We start from the raw sequence: 25367 nt of genomic DNA, 5'->3' as shown, positions 1-25367 counted from the left end.
TAGACCAGATATAATGGCCTGGTTAGTTCTTCTCTTGTGCTTTATAGCTCAAATTATTATACTTTTACTGTTTCCTGTGTAGCCTCATGCAGTGGACGGTGAAATTGAGTGTGCAGAAGCAGAGGTGTAATTTCCCACCCTGCAGTCACTCAAGCAGAAGAAGGCCTGATGTGCTGTGGCTGCCTTTGACAGTGGTTCCTGGAAAATCAGGTTTTTGTCTTTTTCACTGGGTAGGAAACATCAGCTGTGGGTCACCCATCCGTGGCAAAGCAGTTCGTGGGAAGTGCTGCTTTTCCTTGGTGGCACTTCCCTGCCATGGTCACCAGACCTGTCCCTTCCACCACCCCTCCTGGTGCCACTGTTCCTCTCCTGCAAACTGCAGGCAGGAAAGCCCAATTCACCCAATTCAGCTATCAGAACTGTGCATTTCAGGAGTTTCCATCTTTCTAATCCACCATTAACTCTGTGTTCATACTGAGGACAGGTCCCCCCTGGCTGCCCACAGCTCTCCAGTCTTGCCTCACATTTTCACCCCCTTGTGCTTTCTAATGATTGTAGCAAAAAGATTTTCCTTTGCTTTCTCTGGTTAAACCTTGGCACAATCTCACGGCTACAGCTTCAAAATTGCTTCTGCAGGGGAGATTTTGGGTTTTCCTCCCTCTGTAAGTCTGCATATCACCCTAGACCAAGACCCACCCCTGGCCACCACACCATTACCTGCTCTGGCCTCTGTGGAGAAGATCCCTTTGAGCTGCACCCTTTGCTGCCCCAAACAAGCCCCAGATATTCAGAGCCCACTCCAGCTCTTCTCTTTGTCTTGTTCTCGCCTGCTGTCAGCTTCACCAACAAGAAATGATGAAGATAAATCTTCAGCAGCAGAACAAATGCAACCGCTCTTTACAACTCTGGTTATTTTTTTTTTTTTTTCCTTTTCATAAGGGGGAAAAAAGGGTTTCCTCGTCTCTTTTTGTTGTGAATTAATGCAGCTTTCTCTTTCCCGGATCGGCCGCCTTTCCCCTGCCCTGCATTCTGTCATTAAGCACAATCTCTGTCAGCTTGCTTCGGGTGAAATTAATGAATTTCTCACAGAACTGTTAATCATAGAAGCTTTGGTCCGTGACATGTGTTATAATTCAATGGGTTTTTAACCTTCGCCCCGTTTTGGTAATTGGCAAACGGCATCATTTGGCTTTTATTAAAGTGGAAGGCAATGCATTTTCTTTGTTTGCCTGGACAGACTCTGGCAGGGAGACCTGTGGGGCTGCTGACGCCCAGGGACATGGTCCCACTTCCAAGCTGGCAGGGTGATGGGGCTTTGAGAGCTTTATCAGTTCAATATGGACCCCCCTGGCAGGAACAGCTCACACCACGGGGTGCAGGCAGGCTGGAGGCAGAGCCTGTCCCAAGGAGAATTTGCCCTGCCAGTGATAGGGACAGTGAGGGGGACGTGCTGGCTCATGCTTCTCCTTTCCCTGGGGTTTACATTGGGTTGGAGCAAGGGTTTTCTGTAAACCTTTGTGTCTAGCTTCATTTTGACCTTTCAGTTTGAAATAGGGGCTTGCTGGGATTGCTGTCAGAGTCGAACCCAGCAGTACTGAGGTGACATCACTGAAGGGACCATAGGTGACACCACTCATGTTGTTGCTCTCATGGATCAGGTTTGACAGCAAACACCATTTTAGGAAAGGGCTTGATCCTTCTTCCAGTCAGCACAGGTTCACCAGTCCCCATCCAGCCCCATGGATTTGGGTAGATAGTCAAGATTTTGTGTTAATACAAGGAGGCAATATGCTTTAGCTGAAGACTGAAGAAGACAAAGTCATTGACACCTTTTCAGTTCTTTTTTTTTTTTTTTTTTTTTTTTTTTACATTCCTACAATAAGAAATATGGCTAGCAGCCTCTGCATATATGTAGAAAGAGAGAACCCACTCTTGCCTTTAGAGTAACCTCTAGGGAGGAGAACACAAACCCATTGTAAGGATAAATATGTTAGAAAAACCCTCAGAAGGCTACACTTGTGTGAGCTGTGCGGATGGTGGCATAGCACAAAACCAAATTGCACTTCAGATCTGCAGGCCAGGCTGGCCCAGACTGTGGAAAAGGGAGTTTTTTTGCTCTGTCCAAGAGATAATGTTGTAGCCCTTCTCCTAAAAAGTACCCGCCATGAACTTTTAGGCTCACCTGAGTTTTGATACGTGTCAGAACCATCACAAAGGAAACAAATAATTAAGGCACCACGTTAAGATGAGTTCTTGGAGAAGTGCTTGACCTCAGGGTTAGGAAAAGAAAGTTTGGCTGCTGTAAGCTTTTTGAAAGAGGAAGTCCTAGATGGTTTTTATGTGAGGAAGGAAGAGCTCCACTTAATTGTTATAATTTTCTATAAACATGTTAAAACACAAATGTTTCTAGGATTGTGTCACTGAAGCCCCAATTTAGCAAAGCCCTGAGCTATTTGCTTACATCCCCCTGTAGTCAAATCTATCAGTGGGACTTAACTGTGCTTTTGAAGTTAAGCACATATTTAAGTGCCTTGCTGAATTGAGGCCAATATTGGCGCAGAGAAATACAGACTTGGAGCCTAATGACTGAGCTCATTTAGATTTGGGATGGGCAGAATGGATTTGAATAAAGTAAGAACTGGCTCAGAACTTCAGACTACATGTGGAAGCTAACTCAGTCCAGGGCTTTTTACATCGTTGAAACAGCCTTCCTTGATCTGTTTTGAACATGCAATGGAATGTGTGCAAGAAATCCACTGCTCCTTGCACTCACCTCAGTGTGAAGATGTTGTTTTACGAAACTGTACTCTGCCAGGGCAAGAAGAAGACCAAGTGAATCATGAAGTGGACCTAGTAAAATAAACACTTGTCAGGGAATGTCCCAGACACCAACACTTGCTCAAGTAAATCATCAGTGGTCCTTGGGTCCTTTGTGTAACTTTGCTTCAGACTACTTTGTACTTTGGTAAGGATTTTTGGGAGTTAGGATAGACCAGGGATGATTTGAAATAGGCAGTATTGATGAAGTCACATGATTTTGACTGCAAGAAAAGGGGATAAACTGTCCTATGCCAGGAGTCAACATGAGTTAAAGCTGAAGCGATTTCATTCTCAGATGCTCTTATATTGTTTCTTTCCTGAGGAATGCACATTTTCTGGAACATGTGATGATTGACCACTGCTAAATGGCAGTACCCATGCAAGAGCTTCTGTAATCCACAGATGGATGTGATGGGTTCTTTGTCTAAACTTCCTACTTGGAGATATTATTTTCTCCTTTCCAATTCTGCATTTGCAGAGCTCAATTCAGGATCATGACTTCAAAATTCATTGGGATTTATGGCTGACAGTAGCTGATACCAAATTGGAACCAGTAGCTAGAGAACCAGAAATATTTAAATTAGAAACATTTGGTGGCAGTGGTTGTTTTTTTACAAAAAGTGAATGGTTGTATTGTTTGTCACTGAAGTCATTCATATAGAGTTACAGACAGAGAGAGCTGCCCAGATGATCTGCTAACCAAGGCATAATCTGGAGCCTGGAGGGGGTGGCTAAAAATGTTCCCTGGCCATTTCAGAAGACCACAAGGGGACTTGTAAACAGAAAGAAGAACATCACAATAAGTGTTTCTTAATGCCTTTGTCTGTGGTGTTTCAGTTCTGTAGGACTTCTAAGCCTAGGCTTGCTCATCTGGTGTCCTGATCTGAACTCCAGAAACCAGATTATTTTTCTCCTTTACATCGATGGAAATGAAAAGTGATGCCACTGACTGCGGTGACGTTGCTTCAGATTTCCCTCTGTGCAAATTACTAGGGTTTTCTTGGGCTCATCATTCCCTCTGAAGACATTCAAGTCTGAACTCAGTGCTACACTAATTCACATAAGTATTAGATTAAATAAGCCTACTATTCTTTTATTTTTCCAACTTTGATGGAAGAAGGCTTTCAGATTTTGAGGCAATTTTGCAACGGGCAGTCGAGGTTTGCAGTATGTGCTTCTGAGAGTGGCTTGGCAATAGTGCTCTTTTTTTTTCCCCAGTGAGTCAACTTCCTCAGCACTACAGCCCTGGCACAGTACACTTGTGCTGCAGCCTCACCATCTGAGAAATGGAGGGGAGCAAAGTGAGAGTTGGCCCTCATGGGCCAGTCTCACTGGGATGTGTAACAGGGAGGGTTCCACAAAGCATCCTTCCATCATTTACACTCTCACTCAACATCCAGCATCAGATGTTACCGCTGATGTCAGCTGAGGATTTAAACAGCAGGACCATGAGGATGGTAGGGTTAGGAAGAGGTTGGTAAGGTCCTGCTCTGCTTGGGGACTTGCAGGATGTGAGGCTCATGGTGTGAAAGGAGTGTGTAAAGCCTGAGGTTCACACCACTGGGTGGCTCGTGTTGGGCATTCGCAAGGCAACAGCACCTGGCTGTTCTCCTCACCTTGTTTCTCAGGTGATGGCCACCTGGGCGCAAGGATGTGCTGCTCACTTGTTCTGCTGCTCCTCCATCCACAGCCTTGTTGATCCTTACGGAGTGAAATCCATGGCAGTTCAAATCTGTACGCCAGGCTGTGAGAAGCATTGACTGGAAAACATGTGAAGTCCTTGGTTAGTGGGTGGGGATCCTCCTAAAAGCAGGATCACCCTGGATAGGCCAGCTGTGGCAGAGGATCATCCATCCTGTAGAAGTGAGGAGCATCACAGTTGTGCTGATAGCCAGGGGTTTGTTGCATACAAGGGTATGGAGCTGGCCAACACAGAGGTGGAATTCTCCTTCCTCAGCTCTGTCAGCAGCGATGCTTTGTGCACCATGAGGAAATAAAATATTTCTGAATGTAGAAAGTGCTTATGGCTCATCACACTCCAGGGAAGGGCCAACACTGAACAAGCAACCTTAAATTACAAGCAGTGGGCACTTCCCATGTAGCACTAGGCTGGGACAGAGAAATGAGTTGTGCAGGTACATAAATACTGTCATTTAATCTGATCTAGAGCTCAGTAGAGACATGTGCAGATGTGCTTCTCTATCAGTAACATGGGGATAACAATACCAGCCCAGGTGTCTCGCAGGGGTGTCACGAAAATTAATTAGATAATGTCTGCACAGTGCTTTGAACACAGCAAATCTCCATGTACATGCTAAGTCAGGGCTTACTAAGCTGAACAGGACTTTAGTGGCTGTTAACCCTTTTTTCTAGGAGACAGGAATAACTGCTTGTAATCTATTTCAAAATATGTGTATTAATACATTGTTTCCCTTCTTTCTAAAATTTTCTCTTTCAGGTTCTTCCTTAAACAAGCAGATGGTGAAATAAGTTAACGTCTTCCCTCCCCAAAACTAATTTAACTGTATTAAAATTAAATTAATTTTAATTTCATCAGAGAAATATCATCGTGTAGGGGTCCTTATCCCAGAAATTTTGTCTCTATTCCAGAAACACTTTGCACATAGAATCATGGAATGGTTTGTGTTGAAGGGATCTTTAAAGGTCATCTGCAGTGAACAGAGACATCTTTAGATCTGATTGCTCAGAGCCCTGTCCAACCTGGCCATGAATTTTTCCAGGGATGTAGCATCTCTGGGCAACCTGTGTCAGTGTTTTACCAGCCTCATTGTAAAAATATTTCTTCCCTATCTCTAGTCTAAATCTCCACTCATGCTTTAGGACCCTCAACATTTTCATTGCTGTTTTGTTGAGGGACTACCCCATATTCACATTGGAAGATGTGCTATAATGTTTGACTCAGGTTATCAGAGATGGTGAAAGATTTTGTGTCAATCAGACATCTCTGTGTATATAAAAATTAAACAAAAATCTCTTTTTGCAAGTTGTGCTAAATGCTACAATAATTTTCCAGAGGGAGAACAGACAGTTTCCATGGGGGAGAGATTTTATGGATGGCAGGAGAGCAACTGGAGAGATCTGAAACGACAGCATGCTGCTGAGTTTGATAAGAGCTTATCAACACAGCTACACAGCTGATGTTTGGTGTTCCTCGTGAAGTAGAATAAAATGAATGTGATTATTTCAATTGAGCTTCTCAAAGATAAGAGTGTCTATCACAGAAACCCCCCCTCACATGTGCACACTTATCACTGCCAATATCAGCACTCCTGAATTCAGCAGATTTAAAATTGGATGGGGCATGAGGACTGCTCTTGGAGGGAGTGTTTTCACAGGAGGGAGGGACGGAAGGATAAATGGATGGATGGATGGATGGATGGATGGATGGATGGATGGATGGATGGATGGAGAAATGGACATTAATAGAGGAGTAGGGAGATCATAGTGCAGCTGAATATTGCAGAACAGAATTCTGCAGAATTCTGCGGAATTGGCAGGCTCTTCCCTTTTGCTACAAAGCCTGTAATTGTCATCACTGTGCCCACTGCCTCTGTCCTTCACGACACGCACAAAGAGGCTGTGGAGCCCTTTCTTGAGCTGGCCTCAGAACTCTCTGACCAAAGTCTGTCAGTCAGACCCTGCTCTTGTGGAATGGATTGAAATTATCAAATAACAACACCACCACTCCTTGTCTCCCTCCCAGCTGTGTCCACTACTCCTGTGAAGCCACCGACTGCCAGAGGCTGGAGATCGAGAACGCGGTGCTGAACTGCACCGGTGGCACCGGCTGGGACAGCGGCGCCCAGTGCAACGTCAGCTGCAGGACTGGCTACATCCTGCAGATCCACAGAGATGATGATCTCGTCAAGAGCCAGGTTTGTCCTGCCAGGGTGGTTTTTTTATGATGCACAAGACCAGGATGAGCAAACAGTGGAGAAATTGAGGAAAAACTCAGGGTACACCCTAAAATATCATCCTAGCCTTGGGACAAGGTCTTGTCCAAATGCTTGTGATCAGAACAGGAGCCCTTTGACTCTGTAGGAAGAGTTTCTGGCAATGAGTAAAGCTCAGATGTTCCCTGAATTTAGAAATTTTCAAACCAAAATGTTTGCGTTCAGTCCTTGTTTGATCTCACTGGCTCTTCTCAGCCAAACCATTTGGTTTGGTTGAGTAGAGGGAGTAGAGGGGTTGGTGTTTTGGGAGTAGGGTGCTTGTGTTTTTGCATGGCCAATTTCTGGGTAAAATACCTAATTTTTAGTCCTCAGATTGAGGCTAACAACATATTAACTCTTTTGCAGCATTTCAGTCCATGTGCTCCCAACCACACCCTGACATGTACAGCATGGAGGGCACAGAAGAAGCACCCAAACCTTTTTGCTTCCAGACAAATCACCAAAAACCTCCCCCAGCAGGGCAGGAAATGCTCCCCATCATCTCTAATCCGTGCATTAATAATCCAGTACTACAAAAGCAGCACATCTTCATGCAGTGAGAGGGATATTGAGGAAAACTAGCAATTTGTTTAAACATCAAAAAAAAAAATGCAAGTGCTTTGTGCTGGGGGAGGTGGGTGAGATGCACGTGCAGTCCTGGGAGCAGGATGCTGGGGACAGGGGGATGCAGGGCTGACACCCCACTTTGTGCCCTTGTCTCTGACACTGCCACATCCTCTGAGTGAGACCTGGTGGTAGTTTCCCCCACCAGCACCTTCTCTCTCTGGTTGTGGGGGCAGCACTCACATCTGGGCCGGGGGCTGGGGCAGCCACACTCAGCAGCCTGTCTGTACTTGTGAAATACTGTGTTCTTCATAAGCTCGCAGAGGGGGGAGACAGAGTGGAGGGGAATGAGTCAACCCTTTCAACTCAATTACAAAACAAATACAGGACCCCGCGAGCTGGGGCCTCTTCCATCCTAATTGGCATCAGCACCAGAACCCCAGCTCCAGCTGAGCATTTTTACAGAACAGAAAACCAGTTCTCAAAACGAGCCTGAGAGGCTGAACCAGGAAATTGTTGGAAGGGATCTGTGCATGGGGTACATGAAGCACAAACCAAATAAAACAGCCTGAGCATGCTTCACCAGCCCTGTGTTATTTAAATGCAAGCATTACCTTTTGGGGAGGCTCGGCCAGCTGGGCATGGTTTTGCTGAGAGAAGTTTGGTTTCAGAGCCTTGATCAGACTCATATGACAGGAGCAGAGGATTTTAGCACCCTCTCTAATGTGATTCACTGCCTATTACAACACGCTTCCTCTCACCCTGCTCTGCTATTGCACTTCGTTGTCTTTTCCACCAATAAAATCCCCCGAGGCCACTGGCTTTGTTTTGCTCAGTGCTGTGCATTCACTGTTCAAATCAGGGAAGGAGTGGAGCATCTTAAAGATACCCATGACCAGCTAAGCACATTAAACACGTGCTTTTAAAGTTTTGTTAGTGTGCCTCAGAAATCCTCTGGAAGGGAACAGACAGTTTCTTTCACTATCATCTTGTTTTATTTCTTTGTGTCAGGTGCTTCAAACCAGAACTTGTGTAAGCAAGAAATAAATTATCTGAGAAAGTCCAGAATTCATGGTCTGGATTTCTCATATTAAAAGGCATTGTGCTTCTTCCATATTTGCTTCCCAGCTTCAGGTTCTCTTCTGGTCACAAGCATTTGGGAGTGAGAAAAGGCACGTGGGTTGAGGTCCATGGCCAGAGGGACTTTCTGTCATGGCTGGAGAACCTTGCACAAAGATGTTCCTTGTTTCATTTTTGTCATTTAATTGGTTATTTCACTTGTTTGACTAATCAGAGGGTATAGAGATACATTTTTTCTCATTTAGCTGTCAGTGTGTGGGGCTGCCTGAGGAAGAGGAGGAAGGAAGCAGCTTTGCACATGTTGATGTTTCATACTCTTAGGTAGGAAGGAGGCTGGGCTGAGATGAATTGTCTCAAAGAGCAGACTGACCATCAGTGGCCCACGACCACTGCATGCTGGTGAAGGTGATTCACGGACCAGTGGAAACACCTTCGTTTAGCATCACATTTGTCTTCCCTATTTCATTGAAAGACAGAAAAAAAGGGCAAAGAGAGCGACAAAAAGTGACATTTTCAAAAGCACCTCGGTGGTATAGGGGCACAAGTCACATTTCAAATCAATCTTTTACATCTAAAGGGTCTTTGAAAAATCTTCTCAACAGTTTCTGTGCTTTCTAGACTCTATGTCTTCTGAAGCCACCATTTTAATCAGTTTTAGGGCAAAACATTCATTCATTCCCTCTGTGAGAAACTCCCTTTCCCAAATTCTGTTAAAACCCTGTAAAATCACCAAACCCTAAAACTCGTCAGCACTCTATGCAGCAGAAACTGCTGGCTGCTTGAAAAGAAAAAGAAAGCTGAGCTGTTTACAGACTCTTGGGCTCTCTCTCATCCTCATTTAAGGGATTTCAACAACAACAAAGGGGTTTGCATAGTGATGGAGCAAAATCCTTCATGTATCTTTCTCACAAAGAGGATCTTGGAGATGTTTTCATTCTTCCTCCCTGATTTCTTCCCACCCCCCTGACAACTCCATCACTCTTTCTTGTCTTCCTCCTCTTTTCCCCCTTTGTCTTTCACTGCTTTCCTCCCCCTTGTCCTTCACTGAAAGCCCCGCTCATTCAGTGACTTGTTGTCATCTCTCCTTGAAGCTACCACCACTGCTGCTCTGGTCAAGAGGTGTTATTTAAAACCCAGCAGCTCCCTAATGTTGTGCAAAGGCATCATCAATCATGCCAGGAAAAGAAAGCACGGCTCATGTGGGTTCAATTAGAGGCACAGTAGTGGGCAGAAGTGGAAGAATACTTAGAGGGGAGGGCACAGCTGTTCATTTTTAAGGAGAGGAAACTTCACACGTGAAGCATCGCTTGAAGAAGGGGCTGGCTGGGATCTTGGGCAGCAGGAAGGAGACATGAATTCTCCCAGGCTGTTAAAAGTTCTGAGAAACAAATTTTTCTGGCACCAGATTTGTTAAAGTTTGCATCCTCTTCACTGTATCTTTGGAGGCCCCTTTTCTTCCCCCCTCTTTCCTCCTTGCCCACCCTCCCTCCTTGCTTAAGCCTCTTTTGGAAGGCAGGACATGAAGAGAAGCAGTTGCTGTGATGCCAGTCAAAGCAGCACAAAGTGCCCAAAGTGACAGCTAATAAACCAGATGAGAAATCCAAGTGCTTCGTGTGGGCTGCTGTGAGCTGGGTGACCTTGTCAGATCAGACAGGCGAAACAGGCACGTGCCTGCTCAGCTCGGGGTGGGAGAGATGCAGAGGCAGATGCTGCCACTAAGACCCAGCGCCAGATCCAAGGGCTGAGTCTACCAGAAATACCTCCAGGGTGTGGCATGGAGCTGGGGAGGGACAGGATCCTGCTCAGCAGCCAGGGGTGCCGTCCCTGGGCACTGCAGTGGTCCCACCCTCAGGTGTGACACTGAAAGAGGGGAAAGTCAAAAGCTGGTGGGTGCCATCAGCAATCATTTCTGTGGTAGGTTTGTCCTCTGTGCTTCCAATCAGAGCCACTGGTCTTTGTGTCCATTGCAGGGAATGCTCTCTGCATGTGTCCTGCTGCACATGTGCTTCAAGTGATGACATGATAGACATGCTCTAAAATGTGCCATTATTATGTCTGACCTTGAAAACCTCAGCTTCCATCATACCAAACATGGAACAAATTACTGGGAAAAGCTGAGTAGCCAGAGTCTTACCTCCATGGGCACAGCTTCTCTGCTTGGGAATGGTCTTCCCACTGTGCAAGGAAGAGGAAAATCCATAGGGGTCTGAGAGGACTTTTACAGCTTAGGTTAGGGACTTTGTGGGGAAAGTACCATAGTCAAAAACTCAGAGATGAAAATGTGGAGATACTAATCATTAACATTTTGATATCAAGGTCTGGAACAGGGGCACAGGCAAAGGACAGTGGGAGTATGGCTGTGGAGAGGGATCCTTCCCAAAGAGAGGGGATCCCAGGCCTGTAGCACTTCCAGCAGGCTCTGGTGTCCTGCTGCTTTCTGCTAACAAAGGCCATGGGCTGCAGCTGAAACACTCTCACAGGTGGTAGCTTGAGCAAAACATTCCTTTTGTAAGGTGGGACTGTCATGCACAGATACTGCTTCTGTTTAATTTTTGTGTTATATTCTGGTTTCTGTTGCTTTGGTGCTCTCCAGAGGTACATCTCATGTGCAACCCTGTCATTAGAGAAACTTCTTTGTGCACCACACTGTGTTTCAGAAGCCAGTAGCAACTAGTAGGAACATTCTTTTATTCCTAAACTAGATCACAGCAACAGCAATAACTTAATTCCTGGAGCTGAATCTCTTATCATTGATACAGCTTCCCTCTGTTCATCATGGATCCAGTATCCAACATGAAACTATGCAAGACCTATGTCTTTTCCATAACATTTGGATAGCCCCTGACATCATTAGCTTGAGTTTATTGACATCAATAACTTGGGTTTATGTTTTAAGTTCCAGCAACCACGTGTCTACTGTGTTTTTTTATAAAAGCATCTGTTAAAGGGAAATGGATGGATGGCTTTGCTGGATGCTGGAGCTCATCCTGGAGTGCTGATGGTTTGCAAGACATGGGAATATGCTTTATTATCCCTTTTCCTGTGGCCATCACACTGCAACACCCTGGAATATCAACTGCCTACAGTTTATATACACTTTTTAATGGTACAGATATTCTGATAAGCAACAAAGGCAGAATTAACAGCCACTGGGGAGTGAAATGATTGGGAATGAGAACACATAGTATCACTTCCCCTGATGGCTCTGAGTATCCCAGAATGTGCTACTCTGAGTTTGTAGAAAGACATTTTTTTCCATCAGCAGTGCTCCCTGTTTAAATAAACTCCACGGTCTAGAAAAGGGGTTTTGTGCCCACTTGGGAAGTGTCCAGTTTCTCAGCTCAGGGACTGCATTTTCCATTCTGAATGCAACCATATATCAAAGGGAGACAGGTCTGAACTTCTGTTGAAACCATTAGGGTGTTTTTGCAAAAAGGGAATACAGGTCCCTTTGATGTGTGCTAGAAAAATTCCCTTTCCTTTTATAAACCCAGATCAATGGCCGGCAGTGCAAATCTCCTGTGAGCATACCAGCCCTGAATAAAATATTCCCTGGGGGCAGAGGAGTGCTGCTGTATGGCTTGGTCAGATTCCTCGCCAGCATCTTCCCCTTCTCATGTTTGGGTTTCTCACATTTCTTAACCTGTGTCCCTCTCTTTATTCTGGTGTGAAGGGAAGAGTTAGATTCTTCACTTTTAGCTTTTAATAATTTTCCATTTTTAATTAGAAAGTGGATATGTTGTTTACTCAGTTCTCTTTGCCAACATCTGTTTGTCCTTCAGTCATTCAGTAAATTCATCTTAGCTTTAGATGGGTGGCTCCTTTAGTTCCCCCCATTTTTCTTCCTTGCCCCTAGCACTCCAGGATTCCAGTGTGCTGTGCAGTTTGGATTATTCCTCAGATCCACAGAAGTTTAGTTTCTGTGTAGCTGTGATGGTAGAGTGACTTTGGGGAAGTCAGAGCACAGGCATTGACTCTGTGTACAACGTCTCAAGTTCCAGGTGCCAGTTATGGGCAGGACACTCTTGGGTCTGCCCATGGCAAACTTTTCCTGGAAAAGGTCTGTCCCTCAGGCATGTCAGGACAGCAGGGCCCTGATTCTGTGTGGAGCCTTGGGGCACTCTGCCAGAGAAGCCACAACAGCAGCTGTCACTATCTGCACACAATGTTGATGTGGCCTGAGGCACTTCCCCTGAGATCCCCATCCAAGGGTGACTGACACCTCTCGGGAGAGCCTCGGATGAGAGTCCCAAATGGCTTCATGTCAGCTTGGCTTTTACTTCAAACCAAAGAACAAGTTTGACTATTCAGAAGCACAGGGGGATCCCCTCGGAGTGGCTGTGTCACCGCAAAGGTGACAGGGATGGGGGACAGCTGTCAGCTCCAAACAGCTCAGGCTTGTGCTCCTTTCTGATGGCAGGGCAGAGCAGCAGGTTCCCTCATTGTCTCAGGAGGCCAGACAAGAGTTTGGGTTATTTGTAGAGCTGCACTCTTTCTATGGAAGCTCTTTGGTGTCTCACCCCAGAGGTGGCAGAAAATCCTTTCTCTGACACTGTTCCTTATGAGCCTTGGTGGGTTTGGTAGCCGCTGTCCAAATGATGATGGTAGGGACCAGACCTGGCTGTACTTAACTTGTGAGCCAAAATTATGGCTATTAGGCTTGAAATGGTTTTGATCTCTCCCTTGCTGGCTGTGGTGGCTGTAGCCATGTCTCTTTTTCCAGACGGAGTCCAGCGTCACCATGACTTGCATGGATGGGAAGTGGAACAAGCAGGTGACGTGTGAGCCCGTGGACTGTGGTGTCCCAGACCAGTATCATGTCTACCCAGCCACCTTCAACTGCAGCGAGGGGACCACCTTTGGCAAGAAATGCTCCTTCACTTGCCGGCCTCCTGCTCTTCTGAAAGGTACTGGGGGGTGTCTGTAGATGTACCTCTGTGCAGTGACCTGAGAGACACAGCTAACACAGACTGCTCCTAGGAATACATGTAACTCTTGCTGCTGGTTTAGAATTATTCATGATATTTTAAGCAGGAAGAATTATGGGACTCTATGGAAGGTTTATTTATCTTAGAAGTTAAGTTCCTTTGCATCTCTCTATTACCTTGCTTTGACCTTTCCTTGATTGTGGCTGGCCAGGCAGTAATGACAGGGAATATTGCTTCCATACAACCAAAACATGGAAAAGTCATGGGGATAAATCAGATTGAACTCTCTCATCTTCTTTCCCATGCTTTGTCTGTTTCCACTGTCTGTCTCCCTTCTGTGCCTCCTCCATGTATTTGGAAAGCCAAGAGGAGACTGAAAAGCCCCACATCCCAATGGCACAGACCCCATCACTGTTTTTTCTAATCCACCATCATCCTTCTCCTTTTCCACACTCGTTTTGCTCTACTCTGACCTTCCTGTCCTCTTGTTTGGCGTTCTTTACATTTTCCTTTTTTCTTTTATTTTTTCCCCTAGAAATTACACAACTTGCCACCCTCTGTCCTTTCCTCCTCTTCTTCCTTGTTACTTTTCTGCTAACATCCCCATCCTCTTCTCAGCACCATCAACTCTTATGCTCACTGGCACATTTCCCTTTTTGATCTAGCCCTCAGGAAACAAGAAAATTGTTAATTTGAAGGAGCTTGACCATCTTGTAAATAAACTTAACTGCAGTTGTCAACTCAGGTACAAACACTGTATAAGCTTTTTGTTTGTACCCGTGGTATCTCCTTCTCTGCCAAGATTCATTGCAAACACCAAAGAGGAAGGCATGGGAAGTATTCTTTATTTCAGGGAAAGGCTATGTTGATTTCTTCATATATAAGCAAATTGCTTAATTCTTTTTAATTCTGATGGGAGATAACCAAAACCAGCCAACACACAGTCAAAGTTATGACTACTCAAAGGATACTTAAGAGAAAATTAAGACTACTTTTTAGCAAAAACCTCCCTTTTTCTGTTTATACACTCACAGGGCTATCTTCAACAAAGGGATTTTTTTCATTTTAAGTGCTTTAAATTTTTTTGAGCGGGCGGTGAAAATATTTATAATCATCATGAGCAACAAGAGCTGATGACTCAGGCAGGGGTAGCTGGAGGGATGACAACCAACCCCAGATCAGGGGCTGCAGCTCTGGTGTAGCATCACTTCACTTTTGTCCAGAAACACTGAGCTGTGAGGTAAAGGCACTGTTTGGTGTGGAGCCATCACTGATGACTAATAAATGTTGCCACTGAGCTTCTGGAGAACAGTGTTGGAATGACTCATGCCTAATTCAATCACTGACGTCATGACAGCCACTGTTGGTAATGTCACAGCTTATCGCTTTGCAGTGGCAAGTATGATATCACCACGGCTGGGCTGGGAGCTGCTGCATGAGTCAGAGCAGGGGAACATGCTGGTGCTCCAGAAAGGAGCTCCCTTCTGCACAAAATACCTCTGCAGTCATCTGCAGTTGGGGAGGGGAGAGAGAAATCCAGGGCTGATTTAATGTGGCTTCTCTTATCTTTAAGGGCAGGGTAGGAGGGCTCCTCCACATACCTTCCTGAGCCCTCCAGAGCCTTTTGTTTTCTTCTTCTTTGAATTCCAGCCTCATGCCCTGGTTCTCTTCCTCCCCTCAGAGAGAGATGGCATTGCTCCGGGGTAAGCAGTTTGTCAGTATTATTTCGGATAACTCCGAAGTTGGCTCACTGTTGAAAATATGCCTTGTGGGTTGAGAAGCGTTCCTGCAGCAATGCTCAGGGATTTCAATGGAATATTAGGGATTTTTGAAGGGTTAGTGGCTCATAGCTGCGCTTTGTTTCTTAGGAAAAGCTTATTCCTTTTCAACATATGGTATAAAATAACAAAGAATGTAAAATACACTGAGACTGGGCTACTTTTAGCTTAACCTTCTGAAGTCAAGTAGGTCATAGCAGAGGCAAATAGATCTATTGTACCTTTTACCTTTGAGGTGTTGGCCAAGAAAGCTTCCTGAGGAAAATGAGTCTCTAATGAGTATTATGAATCATATTTATCACAGTAGTCCCCAAGGATTGAGAGTCCCCAGCTGAGAATGGCTCCTCATTGTGTTGGAGTAGTGACTCTAATACTAACAGATGCTGCTCCAAAAGGTTCCAAATTGAAATAAAAGGGACAGATTCAGGGAAAAGATATAACACAGAAGCAGAATGAAGAATGTGATGGCACCAAACCCTCTGTTGAAGCCATGGCTTTGGAGAGGAGGGGGTTGGTGTATGAAACAAGCTTCCTTTCAGAGAGGAACAAAATAAGGAAGAGAAATACAAAAGATGACAAAGCCCGTGTGGCTTTCCCTATGTTATAGCATTTCCTGAAATAAGCACTGCCTGCCTGTCACCTGAAAGCAGAGTCCTTAATGATTTAATGACATCATCTGGAGCGAGAGAACGCACAGGACATATGAATGTTCAATGCAGTTGAAATTGTCAAATCAGCTGAAGGGGCTTTTGATATCTTATGGGTGTAACAACATTTCAAAAGAAAATAGTCCTGCTGAATGTTGTTAACTTTGCTCACTGTTCTTCTCAGGAAACAACAACAACTTGACCTGCATGGAGGATGGGCTGTGGTCCTTTCCTGAGGCCCTGTGTGAGCTGATGTGTCGAGCACCCTCCATCGTCCCCAACGCGGATCTCCAGACCTCGCGCTGCCGAGAAGACAAGCACAAAGTGGGCTCCTTCTGCAAGTACAAATGCAAACCAGGTTACCATGTCCCTGGATCCTCCAGAAAATCAAGAAAGTACGTGAAAGACTAAAGCTATGCCATCAGCCTGGTTCAGAAAGCCATGAGTTACAATGATTTTGGGAAGGGGTTGTTTGTCACAGACTCCGTGTGCCGTAGGGAATAGCACAGAGCAATTCCTTCATGCAGATAGCTGTGCAGTATCAGTTTAGGCACCCAGATCGCTTAGGCTTCTTTAAAAATCCTGACCAGTGCTCAAAAAACAGACTTTACCTTAGAAATGCCCTTTTGATATGCAGCCTGGGGAGTCCCTTTTGAAACCCTGCAGAAAAGGGTTAGTGCTGTCGTATACTTCTGACTCTGCACAAACCCACTTCAAACCAACCACAGCCCACAAGCCTGGGAAGCTGAGTTCTTGGGAGATGTGTCCAAGGCCAAAAGAGGAGTTTAGGCTGGGCAGCTCAATGTTGGTTTTGCAAATAATCGTTATTTTTGCTCAGAGCCCTCATGACGCAGATTCACAACTTGTTCCCCAAGTGTTAAAAGCTCGAGCACACCCATCTCCTTGCAACCTTGCTAGCAGAGCTCAGAGGCTTTAGAGGCTCCCAGCTGACTCAGCCACTCACTAAATGTTGCTTTTTTTCTGCACGAAAAGGCGAGCCTTTAAGATCCAGTGCACGCAAGATGGCACGTGGCTGCCAGGCGCCTGCGTGCCTGTCACCTGTGACCCTCCACCTTCCAAGTTCCACGGGCTCTACCAGTGCTCCAACGGCTTCCAGTTCAACAGCGAGTGCCGAATCAAGTGTGAGGATGATGACAGTCAGTCGGTGAGTCTCCCTTCCCCAAATCACCTCAGCCCATACAAGTCTGGCTTTTTCATATAAGGACACTGAGAGAGGCCAAGGGACATTGAGCTCTTCCAAAACTAGGGAAATGCAGAAGGGAAAAACATATTTAAAGTTGAGGGAGAGCCTGGAAATATTATTTTTATGACAGTAGTAACAGTATTAACTACTACCTCTGGAGGATTAGAAGTGACTGACTTACTGTTTCTGGACAGTAAGTGGCAGAAAAATCTGCCACAGTGGCTTTATGATCTGGCTAGAAAATAAGAAGCAATAAATGAAAGTAAGTAGAATGTGAGTTATCTACATTTATCCCATTTATTCATTCCATTTTACCTCACTTTTCTCTCTAGTTCTTACCGTTGTATGTCTGTGTGTCTTGTGATAATTCAGCACCATAGGGATTGCAACTATTCAGTTGAATTCTCTCTAAACTTCCATGTTTTTCTGGCTGTGAAGGTGTCATTTGGCACCAGAGGTCAGATCCCCATCTGGCACAAATCAGCATGTTGCCTTTGGCTTCCTGGGAGCTGTGTTCACTGATATGAGAAGGTCTGGCCTCTACTATCTTATTTGAAATGCCTAGTTTTCCTCACCAGAGGTAATTATAGTTTGTGAGATAAGTAACTTCTCCCAGAAGTGCTGCTGCTGCTCCCTCTGCTTGGGAAGAGAAACTGGGGATATGGAAGCTTCAGCAACTGCAGGCACTGCTTGGAGCAGGGTGTGCTCTGACAAGGGCTGTTTCGTATCATCAGAATTCAGATCATCAGATCATGAGATCAGAATCTGAGGACCTTTAAAAAGGTACCAACCCTGCTCTAGGGGCAGTTATGTGAAAGACACCTCTGGTACCTGCTCCACATGTTAAAAGCCCCTGTTCCCTGTCCTCTGGGCTGCCTTCTACACAGTGACAACAAGCAGAGCCCCAGTGTTTCACATCAGGGCAGCTGGAAAAGTTTTCCTTGTTTAAGGCTTGGAGTGAGGTTATGAGCAGTGTGAAATGAGAAGTTGCAGGCATGGGTGCAGAGGGGATGGGAGGTCTGGGACACAGCAGCTGTGGCTTTGTGCATCCACCACTTGCTCAGAGGGGCAGCATGTTCCAGAACTGCCAGTGTGGGGAAACTGGGACATCCAGGGAAATGACAGCTGGTGGAAGGGGCTTATGTTTGCTTTTAAATGAGGTGAACATGAAGGGGAGCAAGCAGTGGAGTCAGGGTTACAGCAGTAATGAAGTAAGCTCTGGAAAGGGAGAGGTACAACTGTCTATTCACTGGGAGGGAGAGGAGTGACTGCTCAGCTGCGAAAGCACCTTGGGCAAAGGAGCAGATAAAATCTTGAGAAAGGTATTTACAGATATCAGTAAAATATACAGTGAAAAGTACTTTCAGATATCCCAGAAAATAGGCTACAGAAGAAGAGCAAGGACTCCTGGCACAAGCCAGAACCACTTGAGAGGTGTTAATTATTTAAGGATTAAACCCCACTAAGTCTCTCTCAGCTATATAAGGTGATAATACACGTTGCATCCAAGCAAGAAACCCAGCAGGGGTTTTCACAAGAGATTTTGCAGGTCAGGGAATGATGGACAGTATGTTACTATAGCAATAGATATCCTGGGATGTCTGAGTATGTTGCTGAAACTATACAAGAGTACCCTCAAGCACAGCCAGCTCCAGGAACATAAATCAGGTTTCATGGCTCATCTTTGAGAATCACGTTTGAACCCTGGTATGGAAATTGCAAGGGAAATGCACCACACTTGCTAAAGCAGCAAATGGTGCTCAATTATAATTTAGCAATTTATTCCTGACTTTGTCACCATGCTGGAAGACCATTACTTGGCTGCGCATACAGCATCTCTTAATCACCAGGAATGTAATGGTCATTTAAGCAGGTACCTCCCTTGGCACCAGAGCAAGGGTCTTCCGTTTCTGCATATTGTGCACAAATCATATCAACAGTCAGATCTAAATTAATCAATCTCTGCCAAACTGGCCCTTAGGTGAGAATCACCAAGCAGGATCTCACCCTGAGTCCATCTGCTCCATTATTCCTTTCATATGATTTCCTTATTACTTCTGGCAATGGCCAGATGTCTAGAGAAGGGGAAGCAGGTCCCACACCATAGTCTGCTGCTAATACCACTTTGCATCTCACTAAACACTGTGTTCATTAACAAAGCTGAGCAAAAACAGGGAAGCATTAGGATATTAAGCATGAGACTACCACTGAAAGCTGAGCCCTCTTCCATGCCAGTACCGGGGACTTGTGCAGGTCCCTGTGCAACAATGGATGTGAGTTGTGGAGTAGAGCTCCTCCAAAAAGTTCAGCAGTCCTGCAGGGATCCCAGCATGGACAGCACATTAAGGAATCCCCAAAGATATCCAGCACAGTGTCCAAGAGCAGGGTGGGTAGATTGCAGGCAATGTGTCTGGCACGATAAACGGGTGAGGAGAAGCAGAGATTCTGCATGATTCTCCCACCCAGTAAGGCCCCCACAGGAGTTTTGGAGCCCAACCACACCAGACATCCTCCTGTCGAATGTCCCACATTGCCCCATGGCAGTTGGGCTCACAGATCTCACAGAACAGCTTGTTTGCACAGAAATCCCCAATGCTGTGTGGATAGATCTGACAAAAGATTGTCTGTGCACTCCTTTGTTGTTTTTAAAGGGCATGATATTTCCCCTTGGACTTTGGTATTCATTCTTCAGTATCATGTGAAGAATCTCTTCTATAAGAGAAATGTCATATTCCATTCCTTGCCCATTCCCACACCAGAGGATTTTTTCATCCTTCCCACCTACCTCTGTGCGTGTCTGTCTCAGCCCCTTCGCCTGCTGTCACTCAAGGCAGCCAAGCTCTAAAGAGCACGTTCTGCCCTGCTAAGCTCATGTCCCGCTCTCCCTTCCTCCTTCAGATGGCCATTGGGGATTCTTTCTTTTTCAAGAGAGATGATGTAACTGGTTAGAAAATGTGAAGAGGAAAAAGGTTGTCTGCATTCGACACCAACATCTCTGTAACAAGGAGAAAGGCAAATGGGGTGAAGGCACCTTTTTGCAACAGGAGTGGGGCTGTTCTGAGGTGTAGAGCTTGCAAGGGGCTTGTAAAGACTTTGAATTGCACAGAAGAGATGTGTGTATTTTTCTCTTTATGTGTGTATGTGTGTCAGCACTGTAGGTTTCCTTTTCTTTATTTTTTGGAAGAAAACTCCTTCTTGCCCCTCCTAAGGCTGGCAGTCCCAACCAGGTGCTTTTCCAGCTCCAACAGATCTTTGCTCCAACAGCACAGCTCTGCTCACTTCTCACCTCTCAGCCTCTCCTTGCTATTTTCTTTGTCAATCCTCATTATCTCCTTCTCTCATTCCCAGGGCCGTGGGAGCAACGTGATCCACTGCCGGAAGGATGGCACCTGGAGCGGGTCCTTCCACCTGTGCAGGGAGATGCAGGGCCAGTGTGCTCTGCCCACCCAGCTCAACAGCCACCTGAAGCTGCAGTGCGCCGGCGGCTACGGCATAGGTGGGTGAGAACCCCAACACCTGTCCCCAGATGGGAACAGGCAGCAGGAAGAGGGTGGGAATGGCAGGGAGGGAGGAAGGAGTCCTTCAAATAACCTGTTTGCCCGAGTGAGTACCTGCTACGGGAGGCTTTTCAGGGAAATGCTTTGAGGAAACATGAAGCTCTGAGAGGCCAGGCATCATGTAACATGCTCTGACTGCAAGCTCCTCGCAGGGCTTCCAGTTTCCTGGTGTGCCTTCTTGGCCAGCTGGTTTTCAGGGGCAGCAGCATGCCAGACTGTGCCAGGGAGGGATTGTACCTGCTTTTGCTCTTAATCTTTCATAATGCCCCACTCCTTCATCCACGTGCACAAACCCACACTCCAGAAGCTGAAAGGCAGGGAGGTGACAGGAGAATGCAGCACTAGGGTAATTCAGGTCTCCCCAGAAACAGTATGAGACCAGCTGAGCACTCCCTTTGGTATGACAGTTGTTTAGGAGCTGTTTTAAAGGGTCTGTTTCCTTCTTCTTTCTGGGGTGCCTGTTCCCTGTACAAGGCGTGATAACCCCTGTGCTCGGCTTGGCTTTTTGTCACCCAGGCACAGGGAGGGACAGACACTCAGAGCTGTACACATTATATCGTTCTTTCAGCCCCCATTTTGGGGGTCTCCCTGCTGTAAGGGCTGCAACAGGAGCTGCACTGCCTGCAGCCCACACAGGTTTGCGAGGCCCCTTCCTGCAGCCCCCCTCCCAGCCCCTGCCATCCCCCTCCTGCCTCCTCCTGTCCCTTTGAACTTGGAGAAATTTCCTCCTTGCGCGGCTCCCTCATTATATCGCAGCCATGCGGAGGACTACGAGCCTCCTTGTGTTCCCTCCCCGGGGAGGAGAACACGACCTGGATGAGATCACCGCTCTGTAATGATGCCAATTACAGATCATATATCAAAACAATTCCGACCCGCTCCTCTCCATGAGCGTGGTGGAGCACGGGAGAGCGAGCGGCGAGGAGGCTGCGGCGACTCTTAATGTGGAGAGGCGTTTTACCCTTGAGACGAGGTTACCTCCAGGGCCAGACAGGTTTTTGCAAGGAGAGAAACCCCAGTTCCTGGTTTGGAGGGGAACATCTCATTGCTGGGTGCCTGCCAGCACCGGCCTCTGTCGCAGTGACTGCTGGCAGGTGCCAATCCCAGGGACTGGTGGGCCTGACCCCAAGATGGGACCACACAGCATCATGGAGGTGAGGGATGCATGGGGCAGACCCCCCACAAGAGTGTGGCTCTCTCTGGAGAGGGATTTAGAACTCAGAGAGGGCACAGTGGCCACTGGCTCTCGTTCTCAGCAGATGGAGACATACCACACACTTTGTAGGCTCACCCAGCACCAACTTTTGGGATCAGATGTTGGGGTTTTCCTCTCTTCTTTGCATTTTTGAAAGCGTGATCAATGTCCTTTTGAAAAAGTGCCCACCGTGCTCATGGAGAGGAGGCAGTCATTCACTCTGGGGGTGGTGTTAATAGGCCTCATCCAGTAGGTCCTTGAAGCCATTTCCAGGTGTCCTGGGAAAGCAAAACAAACCTCACACACTCCCCATCTTTCCAGGCTAGGTCTGGCTGCTCCCACTGACTCCTCCAAGTGGAGAATGTGAGAAGGCAGAAGCAGGTGGGAAAAATAATAGCAACCAGTCGTGGTCACTATGAATCCCACACACCTTCAGTAATTCCTCAGACACCTAATCTGCCCTTCCAGGCTGAGGCGTGTGTTGAGCCAAAGGTTCAGCTCTCCAAACCAGTGCAGAGATTAATTCCTCCCCCAGCGCTGATTGGAGTGCAGAAATCCTAATGACATGTTTGCAGCAGCTGTGCCATTCAAGAGTGATTTTCCAGGGGGGAAATGGTAATGGTCCAACACACAAGGGCTTATGGTTGTGTCACCACAGGGCTCTGGGATATTGCTGCAGAGTATCACAGCATGTTTTAATAAAGAAAGGACAGGATTCCCACTGGGCATGACAGTTAATCAGAGAAAAAGCAGGTTTATGTGTGAACAAAGCCATCATTACCTTTCTGCGTACTTCTTATTGACTGTGGGACTTGGGTGATAGCTGGTCCCCAATATCATTAGGCTTGGTCACCCTTTGGAAGATTATTATTGGATGTTTGTAAATCTGACAGATCAAACAATAGGTTTCTGCCATGTCATAGGTGAGGTGAGTTCGACAGCCTCTCCCTAATCAGCCCCACTGCTTGAAAGAGCAGTTGAAATGGAAAAACCTTCACATTGTCTTGATGATCTGAAAGTGCAAAACCTGACCCCTTTCTTGGAGTTAATAGCCAGAGAAATACTTAGATTTGCAGCTTGTTCAAAAAGGCCTTGGAATACCTGCCACCCCCACGCTCTCCTACTTAGTACAGGGCTGTACTCAGCACTTCACGTGTGGCTAGGAGATATGTGATAGTTATGCTTGACTGCTAATTGCAGTTTAGGAAAAACGAGCCGTAATCCTGTCCTTCAGCTGGAAGGATGCTGGAAGGGTCAGAAGCTGCCTGCTTTATCCTTTAGCTTTATCCCCTTTGTGTTTTGAGCAGGCACAGAGTGTACCACCTCCTGTCTGGATCACAGTCACGAGCCCATCCTCCTGCGCGTGAACGAGACCGTGCAAGACATCCAGCACTGGATGAACCCTCAGAGAGTGAAGGTCAGTGCCTGGCGCCTGCACGAACCACGTCTTTTACTGCATGTTTATGAGCAGTGAGTGGTCAGTGTTACCTGTGGAAAATGGGAATTTGGACCTTTAGGAAAGAATTCCTTAATTTTGCTCATTTCTGTTCCAGTAACATAGTGGTTTTCTCTCCAAGTGGCTTTCTGTGTTTATCAAGTGAAAGTCAGTTCAAGGTAGAGGCCTCACATCAGGGGGGTTTGATCTGGAAATGGGATCCATGCCACAGGAAGATGTGACGGATAGACAGAGAAAGGGCACTGGCCAGGCTTTATTTTCTTCCTCCTGTTCCGTATTTTGCATTCTTTGGGTGGCAGGGCTGGATTTTTCTGTGCCGCTTCTGGATGACAAAAGAAGCTGATACAGAGGGATTTTCATTTCCCGACCCCGCAGAGCTGGCTGAGCGCTGCCCCCGCTCCTCTGCCCGCATGTGAGAGCTGCCTGCTCAGCACAGCCCCTTCCAGAGGTCACCACTTCTCCCTCCTGCCTGCTGCGAACGCAGAGCCAGCATTAGCTGCTCACAGCTCCTTGTCCTGAGCGTCCTCCAGCACACACCAGTGGCAGCGTGCCCTGATGGGGACGTGCACACCCACGTGCAGTGCCTTGCACACACACACTCAGCCCCGCTGGCAGCAAACAGCTGCTGGGTGTCATGCCCACACTTGGGTGTCAGTGGGAGACACACTCACCTAACTCTTCCTGGAAACCCTCAGGTTCCTACAAACAAACCAGGTGTTTGTGGGTTTATGGTATTTCTGCAGGTGTGGAAGTCTAACTGGACACGTTTGAGCACGTGGTGGAAGATGGTGGCACATCGGGTGTCACCAGGGTGCAAGTTACTGATGGTGCTTGAGCAACACCTCTGGCTTTCACATACTTGGTCCTGGCTTTGCAGGAGTCTGTTTTACACACCTGAACTCCATTAAGAAGTAGAACAAGCAGCCAAAACAGCCCCAGCATGTCCTGAGCAGCTTTGACAGTCTATTTGCTTCTCTACATGCCTAAATGTACGCCCAGGGTTTGGGATTTTTGAAATCTGGCCTTGGCTGTGGGTAGCAAGTGGCTCCAGAACTCTCCACAACTTTGAACTTCACTGTTTCCCACAGAGCAAGAGAATAAATCTGGGAAAGGAGTGGGAAACCTAAGTCCAGAGAATATGACAAGCTCATAGCCCTTCCCAGCTTCCCGTTTGCTCCAGACGCTGAGGTTCTGTGACTGCCTTAAGCCAAGGCTTTGCCAAGTTTCTGGCATGAAACATAAAGAAAACCCCTATCTCTCTATGAGGGGCAATTTCTCACTGGCCCTTTCCTGAGTGCCAGACTTTAAAGTGGTTTGTAATTCATGGGGAAATAAAGTGACAGCTTCCCTCCTGTTCTCTCTGCACTCCTTCACTTATTGATGCGGGTACGTGGAGGGAGCTGTAACGAGTTTTATACCTGCAGGTCTCTGGAGGGCTCATTAGGCAGCAGGGAAAACACAGAGTAGTAAAGGGGGAGACAAGGGGAGTGAGGGATGGAGGAGAAACCATGGTTTCCAAGAGCACAGCAGTAAATAAGCCCTTTTTTCCCCCTGATGGTGAAGATCTTGCAAGAGCTTTAGGCCCTGAGCAGATACAAGTTCCACCCCACAAATGCTTTGTAACTACAGGGTGAGATTTGGGCTGGAGAACTTGTGTTGGGAGGGATGACATGCCAGAAGGGACTAAAAAAAAATCCTTAATTAAAAATTTGGTAGCTGTAAAACATCCATCTTATCCAACTCTGCAGATAATGGGATGTCACCCACAGGGAGCAGCGCCTCTTGGGGAGCCACCAGGAGAAGCGCTGCCTCTGGTGGGAGTGGGGACATCCTGGAGAGATGGGACTGGGATGCCTTGGGGGAAGGTCCCCATGGCAATGTGTTATATATCATTAATAACCCGTGTCTCTGTTTATGGCCAGTGACAGCTTTGCTGTTGTGCCATATGAGCCCAGGGAGCAGCTGGTTGCATTTACACGGCGAGTCTTTGTGCATCTCAGAGCACTTGAATGACGCAAAGGAAACACTTTTTGTTGCTTTAATTTCAGGCACAAGTAAAGTACAAATGAGGGCAGGATAAGGGGAAGATAAAGGCAGGACTGATCTTTGGTGCTTACCTTTGAGGGGATGGGGACAGAGAAAACACAGGGACAGCTGACAAGAAAAAATAAATAATTTGTCTGTA

General features: G+C 46.6%; 1 protein-coding gene across 1 annotated transcript in view; it reads left to right on the top strand.

Annotated features, from left to right (window-relative positions):
• Positions 1 to 25367, top strand: part of PAPPA (pappalysin 1) — a 173690-nt gene that overhangs the window by 128271 nt on the left and 20052 nt on the right. Inside the window, exons 14-19 of the mRNA XM_053996450.1 lie at positions 6545 to 6716; positions 13141 to 13324; positions 15955 to 16165; positions 16764 to 16935; positions 20323 to 20470; positions 23034 to 23143. Coding sequence (XP_053852425.1) covers positions 6545 to 6716; positions 13141 to 13324; positions 15955 to 16165; positions 16764 to 16935; positions 20323 to 20470; positions 23034 to 23143 — 997 coding nt within the window. The remainder of the gene's footprint in view (positions 1 to 6544; positions 6717 to 13140; positions 13325 to 15954; positions 16166 to 16763; positions 16936 to 20322; positions 20471 to 23033; positions 23144 to 25367) is intronic.

This window comes from Vidua macroura, chromosome 21 (assembly GCF_024509145.1).
Source record: "Vidua macroura isolate BioBank_ID:100142 chromosome 21, ASM2450914v1, whole genome shotgun sequence".
In the NCBI taxonomy this organism is placed as follows: domain Eukaryota; kingdom Metazoa; phylum Chordata; class Aves; order Passeriformes; family Viduidae; genus Vidua; species Vidua macroura.
The sequence above is the reverse complement of the archived record's forward strand: the minus strand, read 5'-3'. Positions and strand labels throughout refer to the sequence as shown.